Below are 21,420 nucleotides of genomic sequence, written 5' to 3' on the forward strand. Positions count from 1 at the left end.
AATAAGAGAAAATAAGTAAAACCCTAAGGTACGAACCGGAGGGGGCATAGGGCGGGTTGGCAATGCGCGGCGCAGAGAGGAAAGGCGAAAGGCGAAAGAGAGAGAGGAAGAGGAGGCGGAGGAGAGGAAAGAGAAGGGGTAGAGAGAGACGGGGAGGAGGTGAACCTGTTCCCGAGGGAGTTCCTTGACCCTCGGGGGGCACACTCTCTCGTGAGCTTTCGCGAGACGCGAGAAGCCAACGGAGTAGCCACCATAATGCCCGCCGGCTAACTCGAGGCCCTCGAGTAAGCAAGTCCTCCGAGACGAGGAAAAGAGAGAGACGAAAAGCAAGAAGAAGGCGGAAAGTATAAGCGAGAGCGAGAAAAATGATGTATCTAGTATTATAGTAAGAAGAGGATAAAGGATAGCAAAACGGGATGAAATGAGACGATGAGAGATAAAAAAAGGATAGAGGAGAATGGAGAGATCGAACAAGAGAGAAGGAAGAGACAAGGAAAGAACGACGGATGAACGTGGACCAAGCAGCATCATCCCACTACTGATGTTCGCCCGTTCGTCCATGTGGACTACGGTACACCGTACTGCTGCGCTACCACACCGGGTCGTCGTCGGATCCAAGAAACTGCCGCCAGAAGAGTAGAAAGAGAGAATAAATGCCCCACCGCGCATTGCTCTATACTGTCCGTTACAGTCTCTTTCAATCGAAGAGAGAACTCCGCTGTAATTGTAATGACCATGCTAATCAAAACTGGCGCAAGCGTCATAAAATTTTTTTTTTTTTCGAAACTTAGAATTTTGTCGTTCAAATTTAGCTTCTTTAATTTTCTATCAACTCTCTTTATGCTTTTTTATCACTAATGATATTTAGTGATTTGCCAAAAAAAGGTGCAATGACTGAAGTGCGCGAGCTTGTCTTAATAAATTTTCATTAATATATGTATAAGATATGTAAAATAATTTAGAATTGCAGAAATAATAAAATTATTTTTTATTTATGGTAAATGTTTTTAATCGTGCGAATGTGTGCTTTCATATAAATTCAAAAATGAGAATTTTCTGTTATGACCGGTCTGAGAATTTCCTATTATGAGCTTTTTATAAATATTATCGTTTATATGTTACTAAATTACCAATTTTCAGGATCCAGTACTACATGTTAATCCGCATGCATTTATAATTCTCCGATTACCAAACGTCGTATCACGTAAAAGTGACATGCGTCATTACTATGTAGTTCCTGAAAGGAGATCAGCGAAGAAGTTTCTTATTGCAGCGATAATTTATAGCCATTTAACTCGGCTTCTCAGTTCGCACGATATTCTCGACACGCGAATTACGTGGAACGGTACATACTGTAGTATGTATATGGGGCAGAAATTCAATGACGATCGTCACGACGCGACAGTGATGGCATCTCTCTTTTACGAAAGGCATTGCCCGCTAGCCACATAATGACGATGGACACGCGACATCACAGGACTTATCCATTATTCATCGCATCCAAAATCATTCTTCGTAAATATATATAATTTTATCTTGCCAGTCGAAGGAGCCTACCGGGAACTCACCTTTCTGATTCGATAAACAACCGATCTTCGATACGATGATTATTAGCGACATTTAAACACTTTTTTATCTCAGAAAAGATGATCAATTTACAAACAGAGTACTTTGTGAATAGTTTTGTATCTTCAAATTTAACCCAGTCATCGGTACATTTTGCGAATTCTTTCATTTCTTAAATGAAAACATCATGACCAACAGCTACGCGCTAACTTTTTGCTACGAAAAAGTGAAGATTTTATTATTAAAAACATTATTAACAAAATAATTCTTATTTGAGATTATTATTTACGCATAAATGTCACTCTTTAACATTTTTATACAGGATGTTTACTACATGGAAAAACTTGGAAATCTGGAATTTTCAGGGATTTCTTTTTTATTCTTGAAATATTAAGGATTTTCAAGAATTGGAATTTTGTCTGTATTCAGGGAATTGGAATTTAAATGGGTTTCGCAGCACTAATTGTAGAAAATGATAGATACAATCTTATAGAATGTCCCTGTCTATTAATTTAATATATAGTTTATTTGCGTCACTTGTATTCCAAATTTATTTTAAAATTAGATTAAAAAATTCTCTAATTTTACCTTAATCTTGAACAAAAATATCTATAGAAAATCCGGGAATACTCAGAGAATTTTTTTACAAGATTTTGGTAAATATCCTGTCACATAATTTTTGCTTACGGAAACAAACGAGATTTTATTATTCCCACAATTTTCATTGCGTTTATCGATTCGCTACTCTTCCGCAATACTAATGAAATTTATATTTCTTTGGCGTTGCAACAGCGATATGATTCATTGGACGGTACCCCAGAGAGCAGCTCTTGACGAGCAATCTCGCGAAATTCATATCACGAGCAGCAGCTCGAAGAGGGGGCCTAAGCCACGCTTTTTTCATTTCGATCGCGAGAGAAGAGGTGAGAATACACAACCGTTCGCGGTGTTACCGACTTCGCGATGCCGCTCGTGATGAAACCGATTGTAAGACTTATATACGGACGTGCTCGCTCGTGTTCAGCTGGACCCAGCATCCTAGCACGGAGGGCACAAGTGTACATCGTCGTGTAATGCCTCATAGAAAGGCAAGGCAAGAGAGAGCAAAGAGTCCTCGAGATGTTCGCGCGGCGCGCACACAGTCACGTATGCGCGCGCGAGCAAACGTGCTCCGATGCACACGCATGTGCGCATATGCGAGGTGGATTTGCGATAGAGTGTGAGAGAGAGAGAGAGAGAGAGAGCGCCGGCGAACGTGTGTAAAGTCGTGATGCGCGATGCGGGAGGAGAAAAAGAGAGAGGACCCCGTGAGGATGCGAAGCAGAGGCGCAGAGCGCGCGGGGTACACGTAAAGGGGTCCTTGGTGCTCCCGGAGGTGGAATGACTTGGGAAGGGGGCTACACAGAAGGGGGAGACAAGCCGCGATGGATAGGGGGGAGGCCCGCAGGCCGGCCTGCGGCTCCAACTTCAGTATCCCCGGAGCGACCGAGTCGTGTACCCCGCGGACGTTACTGCGTTTCCGCGCTCCAGCGTGCTCCACCTACAGTGATAGGAACGGTACACACATTCATGCACACACACATATATACGCGTATATACGTGTACGTATACATACATCCTTATGTACGCCCGCGCCGGCTACTAAGCGGCGTGCGTGCGTGTCCACGCACACAGCGAAGGCGCGTTGCACGCTGTATACGCACACGCTAGCACGTACGCTGGACACGTGCACACACCTGTTCAACGCGCGTTTCCGCGCCGGCGCCGACGCCGGACGGTCGATCTCGCGGACTCTCGCGGTACGTCACGCGTGTACGTAAGCAGTGTCACACATCTCCTCCTCCCGACGTATAAAGTGCCTAGATATCTCTTTCCTTTTCCAAGGATCTTGAGGAAGTCGCTTCATCAGAGAGGACCGCAGGATTGTTATAAACCTGAGTGTATCGGTGTACGACGAGCGTTTTGCAACGATAAACAAATTTTTATTCGGTTTTTATTCGGAGTGTAAACGATTCCCACGAGATTTCCTCCTCCTCCTTCTCCTCCTCCTCCTCCGTCGCGCATCGAGGATTAATTGGCGCATAAGATGTGACTGGAATTATCTGACAGCCCGAGCTTCAAATTGTTCTCATCTTTCATGTACTGTAACACGTCAACGCGATTGAAAAATCATCCACTGAAATCAGATCTATCTTTAATTACATTTCTAGGAAGGAAAAGTACACGTGACGCTACTAACGTCCCAAATCGATTTTGAACTGTCATATTACCTGTACATATAGGACACGTGTTGGACATCGCGTAATTTGTGCGTGCATCGAAGAAAATAGATGTCGAGTCTTGAAGCAGCGCTTGTGATCATTAGGCTTATAGCTTTCTCCTGTCCAACGAATTTGACACTAATCGCGTAATTAATTGCGATTAGTTTTGCACACCGACGAACCAAGTGTAGAGCGAAAGAAAAAAGAGGCACGAGAGAAGAGGATCGCATCGCGGCGATATCGCAGGTTCGTAACACTCATAATTGGAGTATTCTCGAGAGCGAAAAGTATCGCGTCGCAAGAGCGACATGCGAAGGAGTTTATGCGAATCTCATCGGAGTCTTTCTTGAACGTCGTTCATGCACGGGAAAAGTGAGGATTCGAGAATCTTTACGAACGAGAAACAATGAAGAAAAACGCATGCGAGTCTTCCATTCACCAAGTGTTGACGAGTGTTTAGTGCTCAGCGAAAAAGAAAAAGGATCGTCTCTCCACGCGGAGGACATCAGTGGATATTCGGTGTTGGTGCGCGAACCGGAAGGATTTGCGTAGTGCAGTGTGCCGATAATAGAGATCAATAATATTCGGTGAGAGTGGTGAGAGAAAGAGAGCGAAGGATACACAAAAACAACGGTGTGACGAGAGGACAGCGGAGGATTCACCAAAAGCGCAGAGGAGTGCTCAAAGGAGCGGCTGAGAAGCAGCAGCAGGGGATATCGATGATATGCGGTAGTCGAGGGATTCCCCAGGGAGAGACATGAGGGCGGCCACCATCTACGTCCTATTCCTTGCCCACCTCATACAGGTATGTACCGCGACATACGTCGCTCACCTTCCTCCGATTCGCAAAGGTACTCTCGCTTCTCTTCACGTTTCGAAACGAATGAAGAGTCATCTGAAATGTCAAGTAATAATAGCGATGTCTCGGGGTGTAATTCGTGCAAATACAAACCAACTAGTCAGAGAAAAGATGAATAGAATAAATTTCACGTAGGATTAAATAAACTAGACGAGCGTTACTTTCTGTGGTACTCTAATTCCGAAAATTGCAATTCGAGTTGAGAGAGAGATATGCAGTAAATTACAATTATACATCTGCAAACCTACACTCGATTGCTTTATCAGCTATGATATAAATTAAATAGAATAAGACACGAAATTGCGTTAAGAAAATCATGTTTACTTTAAAAGAGAGAGACGCGATTTATAAATGCAGTCAAAATAACTGAAACCTCCAAATATTACATCCAATCTAGTAATGTAAACTCCGTAGCCACTGAAACGTCTTTCCCTGCAAGCATTTAAGCCGGCATTTAAGAGCCGTAAAAAGCATAGCAGAGCGAGACGATCCCGGTGTTTATACTGATAATCAGGCATAATCAGTGCGAACGCGCACTTTTTAGTTTGTGCGAACGACTGTTTTCGCGATCGTTAAAACATGATTAGATTGCGTTAACGTAGTACATTTGCTCGATCGCTAGTAGTAAATCTTTACGCAGTCGAGTGAAAAGTATTCCCTTCTTTTGCTTTGCTCGGCGACAAGCGAGATCGGGGGAAAAAAAAGTTAATACGGCGGTACAACGGGTATTCGAACAGATGATGCAAGCACATAGAACGCAGTGTGCATACAAACCCCCAGGCGTACATTCGCAAAAATAAACAGTTGTTATACAAGCCATTACGATACACATTTATGTATGATTGAATTCAGGTCTTTTTCATTACATGTTTCTATCAACTAGGTTTTATTCATAAACTATGTTATATTGTAAACGTAGTTTAAAAATTGAAATCTTTGTCATTTACTAATTATAAGTATAATATGCTTTTGTGCAACAAAAATCGCTTAACACTAAAAGTATCAAACGATCATTATTAATATTTCTATTTTTTTAATATTATAAAAGTATATAAAAATACAATATTTCTTGTAAAAGGTTCTTTTTGATTTTTTAGTTACAAGGATGTAATTTAATAATTACATCCTTTGTACTGATAAAATATTTTGCTTTTTATTATGTTCTTTATTTTCATAGTAAGTTATTCGCTTGGTCCTATTAATGAATACAAACATTGGTATTTCTAGTGTTAACATATCTTGCGCAAAATGTAAGAAATCGATTATAATTGAACGGCATGAATATCAATAACTTCAAATATTTGTACGCTTGTACATATCTTTGCTATTATTGGTTTATAATAATGTAATAGAAAATACTTATACTTGATTCACAAGTATCGTCTCGTTATCAACATGATTTATACAAGATCTACTACCATCGCGTATCGGAAGTTAATTTGCAAGATAGTGCGGCGAGATTTCCATACTAGTCCCTGCATTATAGATCATTGCGATCTCAGCGCATAGCGTTGACTCCTTTCAAATGCTTATAGTTTACCGCTTGTTGCATCACCGCACAAGGTGCTATCGTGCGTGATGCAGCATCTGCGATGCGAGGCCGTTCTCACGTGTTTTGATCTTACCAGTCTTCCGCCTTGGGGGAACGATATAAAACTAATCGCACAAAAGTAATAAAGAAAACATAGCTTTTATTATTAATGATTGTAGCTATTTTGATCTCGAAGAAACTTAAATTTAACATGCGTGTGATTGATATCGTCAAATTTTAATTATCAGTAGATTGAGAGAGAGAGAGAGAGAGAGAGAGAGAGAGAGAGATGAAAAGAGAAATTTATTTTTCATTAGCATACACAGTTTAAATGTGTACAAAAAATAATATATATTACAATTTAACTCAATGACAGAATTGTCATTCTTGATTATATTAAAAATGGAGTAGCGAAGCATTCTACAAATTTACAAATTATGAGAAACGAACACTTAATACTTAATAATTTCCTCACGTTCTTATTGCTTCTATTGCATGTTTTTTATTGCTTTCACATGTACTAGCAAAATCGACTTTTACTTAATAAACTCGCTCATACGATTACATAATTTAGTTGATAGCTAAATTATTCGTTGATATATTATACCATAGACATATTAAATATATATTACGCGAAACCAAATTAATTGATTAATTAAGAAGATTATTGCATTTATCAAAGTCATTTTAATTTCAATGTCAACGTATAAAAAATGATTATATGTATATTAATCATTCACATTAAAGCAAATCATGAGCAAACTACTGTAAAGTGAAGCGATTAGATAAATAGAGGCGAGAGAGACGATGATTCATTCGATGCAGTTTATTATAATTTACTTGTGCCCTTAAATATTGATGTGATAAGAAACTCCGTCATTTTCTTGCAACCGTATAAAAATAATATCTGATTTATATGTATGTTTTTACAGATTAATATATTTTCACGTTCAGTGTGAAAAATAACTAAAAAAATAAGTCCATCAAATTGTCAAGAAAAAACAGCTTTTTATACTTGATAGAATTAGTATAACTAAGAGAAACTATGATTATTGCGTACAAGGACTGTTTCAAAATGCGATTGAGTTTCACATCACGGGAAAAAGATTTTATTCTGTTCCATCGGATATCAATGATGAAAATTTACTTTTAATTAATCGGCATCTCTTTACGTTATCCTCGTAATCGTTGACTGTTTTTGTGTATCATTGTGCGTAACATATCGCTGGACAACTACTACTTTAATGCGTCTCTCTCACGAGTTGCACAAGGATAGAAGGGCGGCACTACATCTTTCTTCTTGTTCTCAGCCAAGAGAGATTACGCACTTACGGCATAAGTATAGTTTTTTTTTTTGCGGATGTTGCCCCGTCACTCGCACTTCATAATTTTCTTACTGCGTCTCTCCTTCTTATTGTGCACTCTCCCAGATAGCTTCGTTCAGAAACGACAATGCCGCGCAAGTCTTCGTTCGTAAACTTACTTATTCCATCCAATAGACGTAATAATCTTGACTCTTCATATTTAATGTTACTGGAACTTATATTATTAAACATCTGTTATACGGTTTGAGCTTCTTATTAGTTTGCCATATATGCACTAGAAATGTATGTTGACGCTATAATTAATATCAGGTTTTACCGTACATATGTGAGTGTCTTTTTACATGAATTTAACATAATTGTTCGGTCATCATGTTGTGATGCTGGAAGCCGATACACACGTAACATTTTTATTGTTGTTTATAAGCACACCTGTGAACTTATGCATGTATCAATTTATTAGAGACTATTGAATATTTGATGTTGCTTATAAACTTAAAATAGCAATACTGAATAATAGGAAATTCTGTACTAATTCGCAAAATGTATATTTTTTTCAAGAGACAGCGCGCACAAAAATAAGAATGATTATAACTTGTTTCTCTCGTAGCTATCCATCGTTTTGCCGTGGTATCTCGGGAAAGAGCCGCAATCATGAGCGAAAATGATTAAATTATAAATATCAAATGTAAATTACCGGGTTAAAGTATGATGCGTGTGTTTGCCAGCGAGAAGGCAAGCAAATCCACGCTTCCGTAACGATCGACAATTTCGGTCGAACCCGACGAATAATGGGAGCTTAGGAGCCGGAGCGTTGCCTCGCTCCGACCTGGAGTTATCGGGGGTCACCTCCTCTCTTGGCCCTCTCTCTTGTAAACGACTTTCGAAGAACGGGCCGCAGTAGAGAAGAGGGTTCCTTCGTCTTCTGTCCCTCGATGATTGTTCCCTCGATGATTTCGACCTAGTGCAATTAAGCCGCCGCCGTTGCTGCTGTTGCTGCCGCGTTGTGTGCGCTGCTGTCTTTCAATTACAGTCCGAGCGGAATTACCGTTATAACGTGATGCTGAAAAAAGTTCCCCGAAAGCGGTCCGAAGAAGCGCATATCCCGCGTCTGAGATGCCCGTGTGTGTCTCTCCAACCATGCCCTTCCGCGTGTTGTGTTTTAGAAAGAAATATTAAATTTGAGAAAATTTCTATTATATAAAGATATATCTTTCGACTTAAAAAATGGGTTAATTACTTAAAGTGTACAAGTAGTTTCTTAAAGATACATTAATTTAAGGAACACGCTAGCTATTCCAACCATGAATTTCACCACACGGCACACTATGATTCATGTATGTGAGAAGTTAGTCGTGAAGAAAAATCTACGAGAAAATATAACCTGAGAAACCTGAGAAAGAGAACTTAGCCTTCGCACGGTTGCGTTGTAATTTGCAAAGCGATTACTTCCGCGCAATTTCTTACGCGATTCTCTAGACTTTCCACGTGCACAGCTGACGCTTCCTCTGACCGCGGCGATCGATGAGCCTGCGATTGAGATCAATCCGGAAGTAAGTGCGTAATTTTTTTTAGATGTATATGATGAAACGATTATGATACATACTTACAGATCATTCTTGCCAAACATATGGCATATGAGAAATTATCGTTTTTGTAAATACTGCTATATATCTTTGGGATGCTACTGTAATGTCGTATATTGTAACTAATTAATTAATTTTTTTAAATCGAAAGATGAGGTATCTTGATGTAATAGAAATGCTTTCTCCATTTTACATTTACATTATATGTTTTTATGATTCTTTAGCCTTTAGACTTCTTTCTAGATCAAGTATTTTATTTTATTTTTATTTGACGCGGCGCGCAATCACGGTTAATCGAGCGCGATCGACTTCGGCCGTCTGATTAAAGACGATTTCACGGGAAGCCACGGCCTTGCGGATCGGAAGGTGTTGATGCGGCCTGACTAACGAATATTGAACCACCGGACTAACAAATCGGCTTTCTCATCGTGATTTTCCGCGGCAGAGATTCCGCGACGACACGAACGATCAGCACAGTAGAGAAAGAGAGACGCCAGGTTATTAAGCTTGAAATTGCACGAGGCCTCCGACAATTATCGTGAACTCCCGTTATAGATTCCCGGTGTTGAGATCGATCCGCATTCGTCTGCATATGTACAGCGAGACGCGCAAGATGCAGCGGGATGCACCTGAGATTCGTCTCGGTCCGACTTTTATCGGTCGCCGCCGCGATGAATTATCATCGCGTCTCCCATTGCCGCAGCTTAATTATCCGCTGAATGTACCATGGACTATCAAATCTCATTTAATATAAGAAGCAGGCGATATGACATACCTATTATGCAGTTGTACTGTTCGATTTCGATTCCGACTACCCATTAAATGAACCTATAATTTTTTTTGTTGTCTCTAAATAACTAGCAGCTATTTCTCTCGATATTCTACATCATATTATTATACCTATTGACGAGTCAACCACTTACGTTTACGCTTCAATTGACTTGACGATTACATTATTATTGCTTGGCGCACGCGAATACGCGTTACATAATTGTGTTATTACTCTCACTGATTTTATTGAATTATTATAATAATCTTGATTGATAATTTGAAAAGTAGCTGGAACTGCAACTACTTGTGAAAACGAATACTTTTGCAATTCTCCTTACGATTTATTATGTAACGTGACATTACGATAGTCGAAAAAACATATATTTTCATACTATTATAACAAGAAGTAATAATGATCATTAGCGTAACGGCAGAAAATAATTGATGACTTTTAGCAACACATCTCTAACTTTCCTCTCCTATAATTTTTTTATAAAGTTTTCCATCGATATCTTAGAAAATTTGCCGTGGAACTGTTTAATTGCTGATGTTACCGATCACACACACACTGATGTGTACTGTCGTAATTTTCTCAGATAGTTCTTACAGTCATTTGGACAAAATTGTAGGCTCGACAAGAAAGTTTTATTCAACGCGAACGAAGTATAATTAATCGAGAGTGATTGATTAACTAGCCGCCAATTGACTCGCGGAATCTCGAACACGATTATTTCGAGCACAATCGCCTCGATCGCCGGCCTTAGTTCCGGCGCGCCTCGTTGAGATCCGAGTTTAGAAGAACCTGAAAGCGGTCCACTAAGACCGTAATTACACGCTCGCGCGATTACGGCTCTCTTCACATCGCGCTAACGTTATTGCGCTGACGATATTTCGAGGCGCGGCTAATTAACGTAAGATCGTTAAATTCGATCTTTCGCGCGGTCTTAATTAAAATCTGCGGTTACGCATTCGCCGCGGCATAGACCGATGGCTCGAGTTCTTCCGCGTGACAGACGCAAGATAAAGTCGAGCAAGACGTATATACATCCTACGCTACTTGAGTTTCTTGCTCAACGACGACGACAACGACGACGATCTGTTAAGCTTCTGCGTCTGTATCTACCTCCTTCCGCTTTCATCCTGAGAACCAAGAATATTCTCGCGCTTTTCTCACCTCGATCCATCTTCTTCTCTTTTCTTTTTTATCTCTATTACCATTCCATTCCGCGTCCAATCGGCGTGGCCAATTATCGACGTCAAGGAGAAGACGAGCAAGAATGCTCCTCGAAAGTGAAAACTTGGGTTAACTAGGAGGATTCGCGGCACAATCGATAACATCCAACACTCTTTGACTGACACCATATACAACGATAAAGACAATAAAAAAGATTAGTAATAGCGAAAAAAAATAGAGAAGAAAGTCAAATAAAATATTAATCTCGAATCCAGTAAGGTTTGAAGAAATAAGAAGCAAAAGAGCGGAAGGACGGAAATAACGCGGAACGCGATGATGACTGGGGTGTAAATAGAAAATCCTTCGGGGCAGAAGAAGCGCCTTCTGCGCGGACGAGAGCTGCCGGGTGAAAACGTGTGGTGGCCGAGCGAGGCGGAGACCAAGGAAAAAGTCGAGGCGGAGAGAACGAAGGAAAGAGATGAAAACAGAGAGCGGACGCACAGCAGCCGAAGCGGAGCCGGGGCCGGGTTAAAGCGAAGCGTTTAGCCGGCGGTCACGCGAATCCTCTATAAAAATCAGCCCCGAGGCGAAGAAGAGGCAAGCAGCCTCGGCGAATGCTCGGCAGATAGACGGATAATGCGGTCCGGTGGCGTTGCCCCGCGTGGCGTGGCATGGCATGGCATGGCATGGCATGGCATGGCGTGGCGTGGCGTGGCGTGGCATGGCGTGGCGCTGAAGCCCCGTCCTGGCCGACATGGTACCCCATGGATCGCGGCGGCGCACAGGTGCGTGCCTGCGAGTCCTTTTTCCCGTCGGTTCGCCGGTAGTAAAGGGCAACATCAGGCGGAGAAGCGGAGGTTGCCGAGCGAACCTACATGGAGAGCTTTTAAGAGTTCGTGGAAATGAGTGGCGGATGCTCCTCACGAGTTTCGAAACGCGTCGAACGTAATGGGATACAATGTGCGGCTGCAGCGCACGATGGAAATTGCCGAAGCAGCACATGACGATATGAATATTAATTCCGCTAATTATTCCATCGAGTTTGTTCGCAGCTTCTTCCTGCTTACAATTTATTTATCGATTCAATTTCTATTGTATAAGTACCTGCATAGAAACTAAATCTTGTTACGATAGAGATGACAATAAAAAGAGAGTCATTATTATATTATTTCTGATAGCGGATGGTCGACTCGACATGATTACTGGATCGATTATCTTTTTTCAAATACTAATATGACTTCTTTTGATTGATGTTAATCGGATTTTCTTGGTCGACCTTGTCTCCGTTATTCGATCGAAAATAGTGAGTAAGAAGAACGAGCGCGAGAAAGAGTTCGTCAATGCGGGAACTGCGCGAATACTGGCTCCGAGAAGAAAGACGCGTTTTTTCGTAGATGCTTCTGTGCTTCATTGGCCTCCTCCAGTTCTCTTGTCTTCTACCGATGACAATCGTGGACAAAAGAGTGACGATTCGATGAACACCGGCAGGTGTAACTGGTGAAACTTCGACGCAGTGCATTAACAGTTACTCCATTTCACGTCGCGTTCCTCGAAGTGTCTCGATGTTACAGAGATATATGTATTTTAATATCCCTTCACCTTCCGCAAATATATGTATAGCTTCAATACGATATGCCATATTATCTTTGCATGAGAAACCAATAAAGTACTCAACCGCGTTTCTCTTTTATTGTATATTATAAATTATAGTCGCTATACAGTTCCAACAAGTCAAATCACTCGTCGGAATTATATTCATCACACTTATCATCGAACGCGAATTCCCCTTTACACATCTCATCTTAAATGCATAGTGTGTGCATTTTGCATGTTATGTATTTCGCGCTACATGAATACCACGCGCGACAGAAATATGCGTCGCAATGGCGCGCGCGGCGCGGCCGGCCGTTTAGAGGGATGACGTAGCAGGATTTATCGCTGGCAGTTTGTTTTATTCGGAAATTTCAATAATGAGACTATCTGAAATTCAAACTCCGGGGACTCCATACGATCGGCTCGTTGCTCATTTTCGTGTTCACTGAACTCGAGCAGCGTCAATTATGATTGAGTGCGCGCTTTAACGCTTAGTCGCCCCATCAACGAGCGACGTTTTTCCTTTTAATTTATTATCGCATTTTGCCCCACTCGATTTACCGGCATAATCGTTCCACCTTGGCCACTGTCGCGAGTACTTACACAACATGTAATCGAGAATAATCGCCCTCGTAATCTATAGTCCGGTAATTAGAGACTGCTGGCACCGCTTTCTTTTCGCTGCGTGGGGATCAGCGCGACGGTCTTTTGTGCTAGTGCCTCAGGCAATTCGGCTGATTGTTTTACACTTCCAATTCTTTACCGCGAAAGGTAACCGCAAAATAAAACCGACGAGCCAGGACAAAACGCGATTTACAAATTTACGGTTACGTGAATTCGAGAGTAACGCCCGCAGTTCTTAATTGAGTATAAGCAAATGATCATAAATCTTGTTGTGATCAATTTTAGACATTAAAAATTTTAAAGATACAAATTATAGAAATTTTTAAATAACAAATTGTCCCGTAATTAACTAGTTTAGTATTCATATAATATTAAACATTGTATTAGAACGCAAAAATTTCATCAAGAATGCCCGATTAGGTCGCGATTATTGATTCGGAATTAATTATGGGGGACGCGAGAACAGACTTCCTCTTTGGATAGGAAAGCGATATATAAAGCGATAATCACTCGATTGGAATAAGGTGATCGTTATTGAGATTTTATCGACTGCCATGCACACACTTATTAGTTAATAGAACGAAACCGATATATCTGTCTGCATACAGACACCTTGCGTAAAAGCGTTGTGTAAACCACGAAACAGTCTCGACTCACACCTGTTCCCGCCGTTTCTCAGACCCACGATCCTTGCAAGCCGACAGGTAGAAGATGTTCAGACTGAGGAGACTGCGGCTGATCATTCCAGTCCAATCTTCGATCGGATTTCAACGTCCCTCGTCTGGGGCTAACAAAAGCTCATCGATAACGACCTGCCATTTTGTTGCAACAATGACAAGTACTTCCCACGACGAATACGATACATTCATGTGTCAATCGCGTCTGATGAAATCAGAAAAACAAAGTATACTGCACATGCATTTGTAAAAACATTCTTTTGGTAAATTCTCTTAAACCTACGAGAGAAGACAAAAAAAATGATGGATAATTTATGGTTTTATAATTGTTTCAGTTATTTAAAAAAATATAAAGCATGTGCTCTCTCTCTCTTTCTCATAAAAATTGAATTTTTTACCGGTAAGCGGCGGCGAAACAAGAACTAATTTGTCTTATAATTATAGCAGGAGTTATTAATCTTATAATTATAGCAGATATTATATTACTTAAATTTTATTGCCCGATCGATGAAGTATTTTAAACGCGTTTTTTACGACTAAATTAAATTATCGCCTCAGCTATGGAAGACTGTGAAAATTATAGCCTTCGAAAAATTATCTTCGTGATTATTAATTTCGGTGCTTTTAACGATTATTGTTTTACTGAATGTCCAACGAATTTTTCTATACGATCACATGATATGTTTTCATAGTTTTGAAACTATCAACGTACAATTAAACAAGTACAATTAAATTAAACGACGTACGATGACATTTATTTATTTTATTAAATAAAATCTAAGATTACATGCCAGGAAACGCTTCAGCATCGAGAGATATTTCGAGCAAAATATCCGATCTTTAATGGGTCTGAAAGAGAAATATTCAATCAGGCTCGAATGTTTCGATTCGAATCTCTCTTGCTTATATTCAATATGATGATAAAGGTGGAAAGCAATGGAGGTTCGCGAAAACTTCCCACGCAAAATAAGACTTTTTAATTATTTCGGTAATTTGTGGCCAGGTTAAAGGTAGTCTGGCGGGCTTGCTGTGGGGCCGGCGAGTGGGTAGCAAATAATATTAAGTATAGGTCTCCCTATCTATCGCGGAGAGGATGGAGAGAGAGATATATGGACCGTAGGGGCATGGCCTAAACCCGTGGTACTGGGGCAACACAACACAAGTCTGTAAAACGCGAGCGAGCGCGCGAGTGTGCGAGACACGACGGAGCGGAGTGCAGAAACGAGATGTGCAATATAGGCGACCAACACGCACACGCATACGCATACCCGAACGATTTGTCCGTGCAGATCCTACGGTATAAAATTAAATGGTATTCGGTAGGTCTATTTCACTCGGGCAGGTAGCGGCCACCGGTAATTACTACCTACGACTTGGGAGCTCAGAGATAAAATGAAAGGCCCGGACGATTTTCGAAACCGAAATCGCGTCAGTCGTTGATGTGATGTTGCTGTTGTTGTTGCTGTTGCTGCTGCTGTTGCTGCTTCTATTCTTCTTTTTGCCAATTCTCACTCTTGTCCTTTCTTTCCTTCTGCAATTCGAAATGATCAATCGCGCCATTTGATTCGCGAACCATGATGATTGGCGAGAAAGATAAAGAGGTAATTAAAAATGTGTAATTTTCACTGCTTTATTAACATATAAAGTATGAGAGATATATATTTGCGTAATTAATTTTGGGAAGTTATTGTGCCACGCCCTGTTACAATTTTTTTCTTTGCTTGGTAACGTCTATTATTTGGGATCGTTTAATGCAAGTTGTTTAAGCAAAAGTACTTACAATTAGCTGATATAGCTAATTTTGGAAATTATTCGAAGATACATCGCTGTTTTCCAATTAACGTTAACATCTAATCATAAGATACGGATACTTTCATCGATGCGTCCCACTGCGTCGCTAGAGTCCGCAGACGGTAGCGGATTTGCAATTAAGATATTAAAGGAACACTTCTCTTCCGTGAATTTACATAATCGTAGCCAGGTAATTACGTATTTACATAATTACATATATGTGTACCGTGCGCGTTTATTTCGCTAATGAGATCGGCGATAACAATCGATTTGTACAGTTTACTTTCTGTATTTATCCACTTTTTAAACTTGTTTATTTTCGAGTTAAATGCAATGATTACCAATCACAAATCGGTATGCATCGAATTCTATATTACATTTTCGTGTAATATTTTCAATTGATTTTGAGTACTACCAATTACACTGAGATACTTAACGCAAGAAGGATTTAGCAATAAAATCATATTAATTAAAAATTGTCAGTTTATTATTTTTCCATGTATTCGTTATTATTTGGCGATTGGAAAAATTCATAACTGTAAATTTCGTACTTGTTTTTCCAGTGTGAGAAAAATCGTGCAAATGCGCCAAGACGGTTTTTTGAAAGCGGCAGTTCTGATTTTCGCAGACGCATCGCGGTTTAGCATCGGTAAATGAGTTTCCTCAGGAGAAGGCAAGAACAAAGGAAGGAGGAAGACGCATTTGAAGAGGACACGGTAGAGTCGTTCCTCAGTATGCGTTCCGCGAGCGTTTTTTTTTTCGGCCGTACGGGCGAATTATTCGTACTTTGCAAGTTTCACGAGAGTGTATATAAAAGTAGGTGCACTGAAGTATGGCTCGCTGCACCTTGGCTATGCGGAAAGGAAAGGCTCTTCTTCTCCGACGTCGGTCGGCAAACGTCGACCGACCGACCGACCGATCGACCGCGCAAGCGTGCATACACACACGTACACACAGAATGGTTAATGTCGCGACAAGTTACGAAGGTGTGCACACTGATGGTAACGGTAACACACTCTTAACGAAAATAAAATGCTTCTAAAACATTCTGTTTCATTAATTAACTAGAAATTAAACTTAGTGTTCGGAACTTAACTCTGGATCTCGTCAGACTTATTCATCAAAAGTTGAGAAAGCTTATGAAACATTTTTCATAAATGTTTTTTATTTTATCATTAAAAAAGTAAGAACGTCGCATGTAAATTAAAAAATTTATTTTTTTTTAATATAAATCATGAAAATTTATTTGGACAATGGAGTTATTACAATGTACGTATATGTGTTTAGAAAGGGATAAACTTTCGACTTAATAACCGTGAAAGCAAGCGTTACTACGAAAGACGAAAGAAATAATCGCTCTGCAAAAGGCGTGGTACTAGGATAGGAAAGCGATCGCTAATACGAGGTGTCCACTTTTATTACACCTCGGTAGTTTCGAGGAACTTCAATTATCGTTGGGTGGCGGTCAATTCCGACGATGTGAGAAAATAGATGGGATAGAGACTTTGGATATTCATAGGAGGGGGGGGGGGGGAAATTGGAAGAGTCTTTAACATAGCATCAGTAATTTCTTTTTATACATTTTTTAAATTTACAACATAAAGTAACCTAATCACTGATTATTACAATAATTACAGTAATTACATAACGTTTACATTACTAACATACCATATTGCATTATTTTATAAGTAAAATGCAAGTGTTTCTAAAATATTATCAGGAAAATTCTTGTATCACATCTTTCAATTCGGTGCTGAAATTTTGTCAGACATTCTGGTCGCGTTCATGAACAATTTTCTTGAGCATCTCCGTAAGCGCCCATCCGCGACTCCGTCGGAGAGGTTCTTCCGTGTCGGCTAACTTAAAGCATCTTCAGTTTGCTCGTCGTCCGACAATTTCTCGTCGGCACGTGAGCGGACTGTGCAAAGTTTGCGGAACGCGCGTTTGCAAACGTTCGCGCGCGTTCGCTTGCTAGCAAGAGAAAGAGAGAAAGAGCTCTATCGTTGGACCGCACAGAGGCAGGAGGTTACCGACGAAGCTGAGAAGAAGCCTCCAGAATAAGTATACTCGGCTAATAAAACGCGTACGCGCGCGTCGTTACACACAGCGTTCGCTTTCCAAACAAACGCGCGGCTCTCGTCACCGCACGCATTCGGAAACTCGTACGATGGGATTTATCGCTGTACGGACATCCGTCGTCGTAAACGAGAACCGCGACGATGATGACGACGAAGTTTGCCTCGCGACATGACTCAAAGAGAAAGAGGGAGAGAAAGAGAGAGAGGGCCCCGACTCATCTTGCATTTTCCACCATACAAAAAGCACCGAGCGATGTTAATAGACGTACTTGACGCTGCGAGAATAGTTATTACTATTGCCGAATGGGTCGGGTTAACGCGAGGATAAATCGCGATATCATTTTTACGGCGATGGAATCGCGTATACGCGAGGTCATCTTCATGAGCAACAGCTTGATCGTAAAGCACAAAACGTTCGTTTAAAATTTATTAAAACGAGCCTCCTTCCGTGCATTCCATCGCGAGCAGAATGATACACGGTGGAGCAGATTGCTTCGCAAATTGCAATATTTTGAATCGTTTCTAAATAAAGTTAAACTATTATTGCGATACGAGTTTAGCAGATACCGATTTCGTAGAAACGATAGTTGATTTACGTGCCGCTTTCCGTTTTCTTTTAACGATTTCTCTAAATTGCTCCAAGTGTACATTACTACGCATATCATTATGCGAGTCAAAAACACGAAATTACGCGGCTTGTATAATATCTTGAACGAATTTCTATACGTGCTGTGCGAACGTATTGTCAGAGCACACAAAAGATTTGATTCATTCCGTTGTATTATTTTCTCCTTCGTTTCTCCACCTTTTTTGAATCGCGATTATCATCACGCGGTCGATCGTGAAATGGTTTTCTTTTCAATTATTCTTGGATTTATCCCCGACGTCTTTTGAACCGAAGTCGCGGGAGCTCAGCACTCGACCCGTTAAAATGTCACTCGCGAGACGGGCTTATATAACATAGAGGGAAACGCGTTATGGAAAGCAAAGGCCAGCAGACGATCCTTTGCGCTTTCTACCTCCGATCTTACTCTTACGATAATTATGTATGCATGTATACGTACACATGTGCGCGCGCGCGCACACACATACACACACACACACACACACACACACGTCATATATTGAATATATCCCTACATGCACGCTTGAGATTCTATACTCCTTATAGCTCTTTAAGTGAATTAAACTAAAATAAAATGATTTTCTCGAGAAAGCAGATTTGTATAGGATATCGTTACCACATTAATTTCTAAAAGTATATTTCTAATCGATTCTAAATAAAATTAACCCTCCGTTGATAATTTAAAATTTTCATATCTTCATATCATTAAGTTGGATTTCCGAGCTTTAGCAGATATTTATATTATTCTGGACTGTATAAAAATCTGAAAAAATTCTCATTTACTCGTGAAAGCTGTAACAAGTTTTTATTATTATAGAAGTTGCATTATATTATTTATTTATTTTTTAGATTTATCTAGAATTTACAGACAAAAAATCGACTGTGCCTTTAAAGTCTAACATTCCTGGCGGAGAGTTAAAGAAAGGAAATTAAGATAGAACAAACTTTCAATATATTATATTTAGTTTTTATTGATACGTCTTGATATACACAACAAAACATATATTTATACATTTGCCATTCCGATCACTATCTATTAAACTGCTTGTATATTATTGTCCGAATTTTCATATAAGGAATTTAGATTTCCAAGAGTGAGAAAAAAATAATCATTCACTATACGTATATGTAGAATGTATGATGCGTATCGCGCGTAACGGCACGCACTATCATGGCGAGCTCGAAAATTGCCTGGCCGTGATTGCAGTTTCGAAACTGCTCAATTTCTTTTCCGAGATTGGCCCGAAGCTGCTGCTGCTGCATTCGGTACATTCGCCTGAGGCCTCTCTCTCCTCTCTCTTTCTCCTGCGAGATATACTAACATAAGATTTCCGTTTCCACGATACGCAATAATGGACAGTAACCCGAGGCCTTTTCAGGTTCCCGCGCTTGGCGCAAAAGCGGGAACCGAATTTTATAAAAAAGTCTTTCATAATACTACAAGGAGCTCCTGATTTTTTCCTCTGTCTTACCGTTCATTTTCTGCAAATTTCGAAACAATTTACGAAACAAATTTCTAACAAGTTAGTGAGAAACAAGTAATTCCACATTTAACAAGTCGTTGTACAACTCTTATATATATATGTATAACATCTAACGATAAGAACAAGTTTTATCTAAATTGGCAACATTCAATGTAATATGGTGTTATCACGATAATAATTAATAATACATTGAGAATGATATCGCAATGCGAAATGTGGTCGAACAATAAATTAAATTAATTCTAAAGACCGTTTCTGTTTGCTGCTGCAGGCGACAACTGCGAGCGGATACTTCGAGGTGCAGATCCTCTCGCTGACGAACAACAGGGGCACTCTGGTGGACGGTAGATGTTGCGGCGGAGGAAGCGGGGGCGGAAAAGGAGAATTCCCACCCTGTACGACGCCCTGCTCGACAGCCTTCTGGCTCTGTCTCAAGGAATACCAGTCGAACGTCACTGCCATCGGCTCCTGTAGTTTCGGCAATGTATCTAGTCACGCCCTCGGCCCAAACACTTTCACCCTCTCCGACCCCGTCACTCTACAACTCCACTTCACCTTTCGATGGACGGTGAGTTGCTACTTTGTACTAATCTGATTTTGAATTTATATTTTTTAAGTAACAATGATTGTTATTCACATTTTTCTGTGATGGTGTAACATAAACACTGTACAATATTATGTGTTAAAAAGATTTCCTATTTATAACGTTCACTAATGTTATTTATTTAATACGGATTCAATGTTGACAAATGAGAGTCAGACGATTACATTTAACTAAGAAAGGCACTCTGAAAGTCACTCGAATGGCGAAACACGGGCGCAGTATCATCTAATATCCGTGAGAACGCATACGTCGGCTGAAAATCCTAACCGGTCGTCGTTACACCGCGTACGCACGAGGCGACGAGACTTAATTCGATGTCCCGCGATTAATGACGGCGTACGGTGTACATATACGGGACCATAATTTTGTTTGGTTACCGGCACAATGACGTCGCGCCGAAAGATAGACGTGCGAGAGGATGAAGTCGTAACGAGGGGACGACATATTCGGGCTTACGAATTGACCGCCACGGATCATTTATCATCGACGCCGTGACACGACGCCGACGGAGAACGGCGGCGTCTCATTAGCGACGCCGCCTCCGGGGGCCGACATTGTAAATATGTATGGATGTACCGGTGACTACCTTCTTTTCTCTTTCGAGCTCCCACTCTCGAAATCGCCGAAAGCTGGCCGAGTGTGAATTGTAGCGAACGGCACCGTTCTTTCGCAACGTATAGGTATAGGTATAGGTAAGGCTAACGACCAGCAGCGAGTAGCAATCGTGCGCTTATAATTCGCATTAATATCGCCGGTCGGATGAATCGCAAATTTCTAGCCTTGATTTCCTTTGTCTACTATACGGTAAGGCGAGAAGACGCGAAAGAGATTATCGAATTCGCACGAGGAATTTCCGGTCCGCTGGTCTCTCATC

The 21,420-nt window shown here is 40.6% G+C and overlaps 1 protein-coding gene across 1 annotated transcript in view; it reads left to right on the forward strand.

Moving 5' to 3' along the window:
• Positions 1-3,457: 3,457 nt before the first annotated feature.
• Ser (protein serrate) overlaps positions 3,458-21,420 on the forward strand; it is a 39,974-nt gene continuing 22,011 nt past the window's right edge. The window contains exons 1-2 of the mRNA XM_018462855.1: positions 3,458-4,632; positions 20,214-20,510. Of these exons, the coding sequence (XP_018318357.1) occupies positions 4,585-4,632; positions 20,214-20,510 (345 nt within the window). The 5' untranslated portion in view covers positions 3,458-4,584. The remainder of the gene's footprint in view (positions 4,633-20,213; positions 20,511-21,420) is intronic.

This window comes from Mycetomoellerius zeteki, unplaced genomic scaffold (assembly GCF_001594055.1).
Source record: "Mycetomoellerius zeteki isolate Tzet28-1 unplaced genomic scaffold, Tzet1.0 scaffold146, whole genome shotgun sequence".
NCBI classification, from domain to species: Eukaryota; Metazoa; Arthropoda; class Insecta; order Hymenoptera; family Formicidae; genus Mycetomoellerius; species Mycetomoellerius zeteki.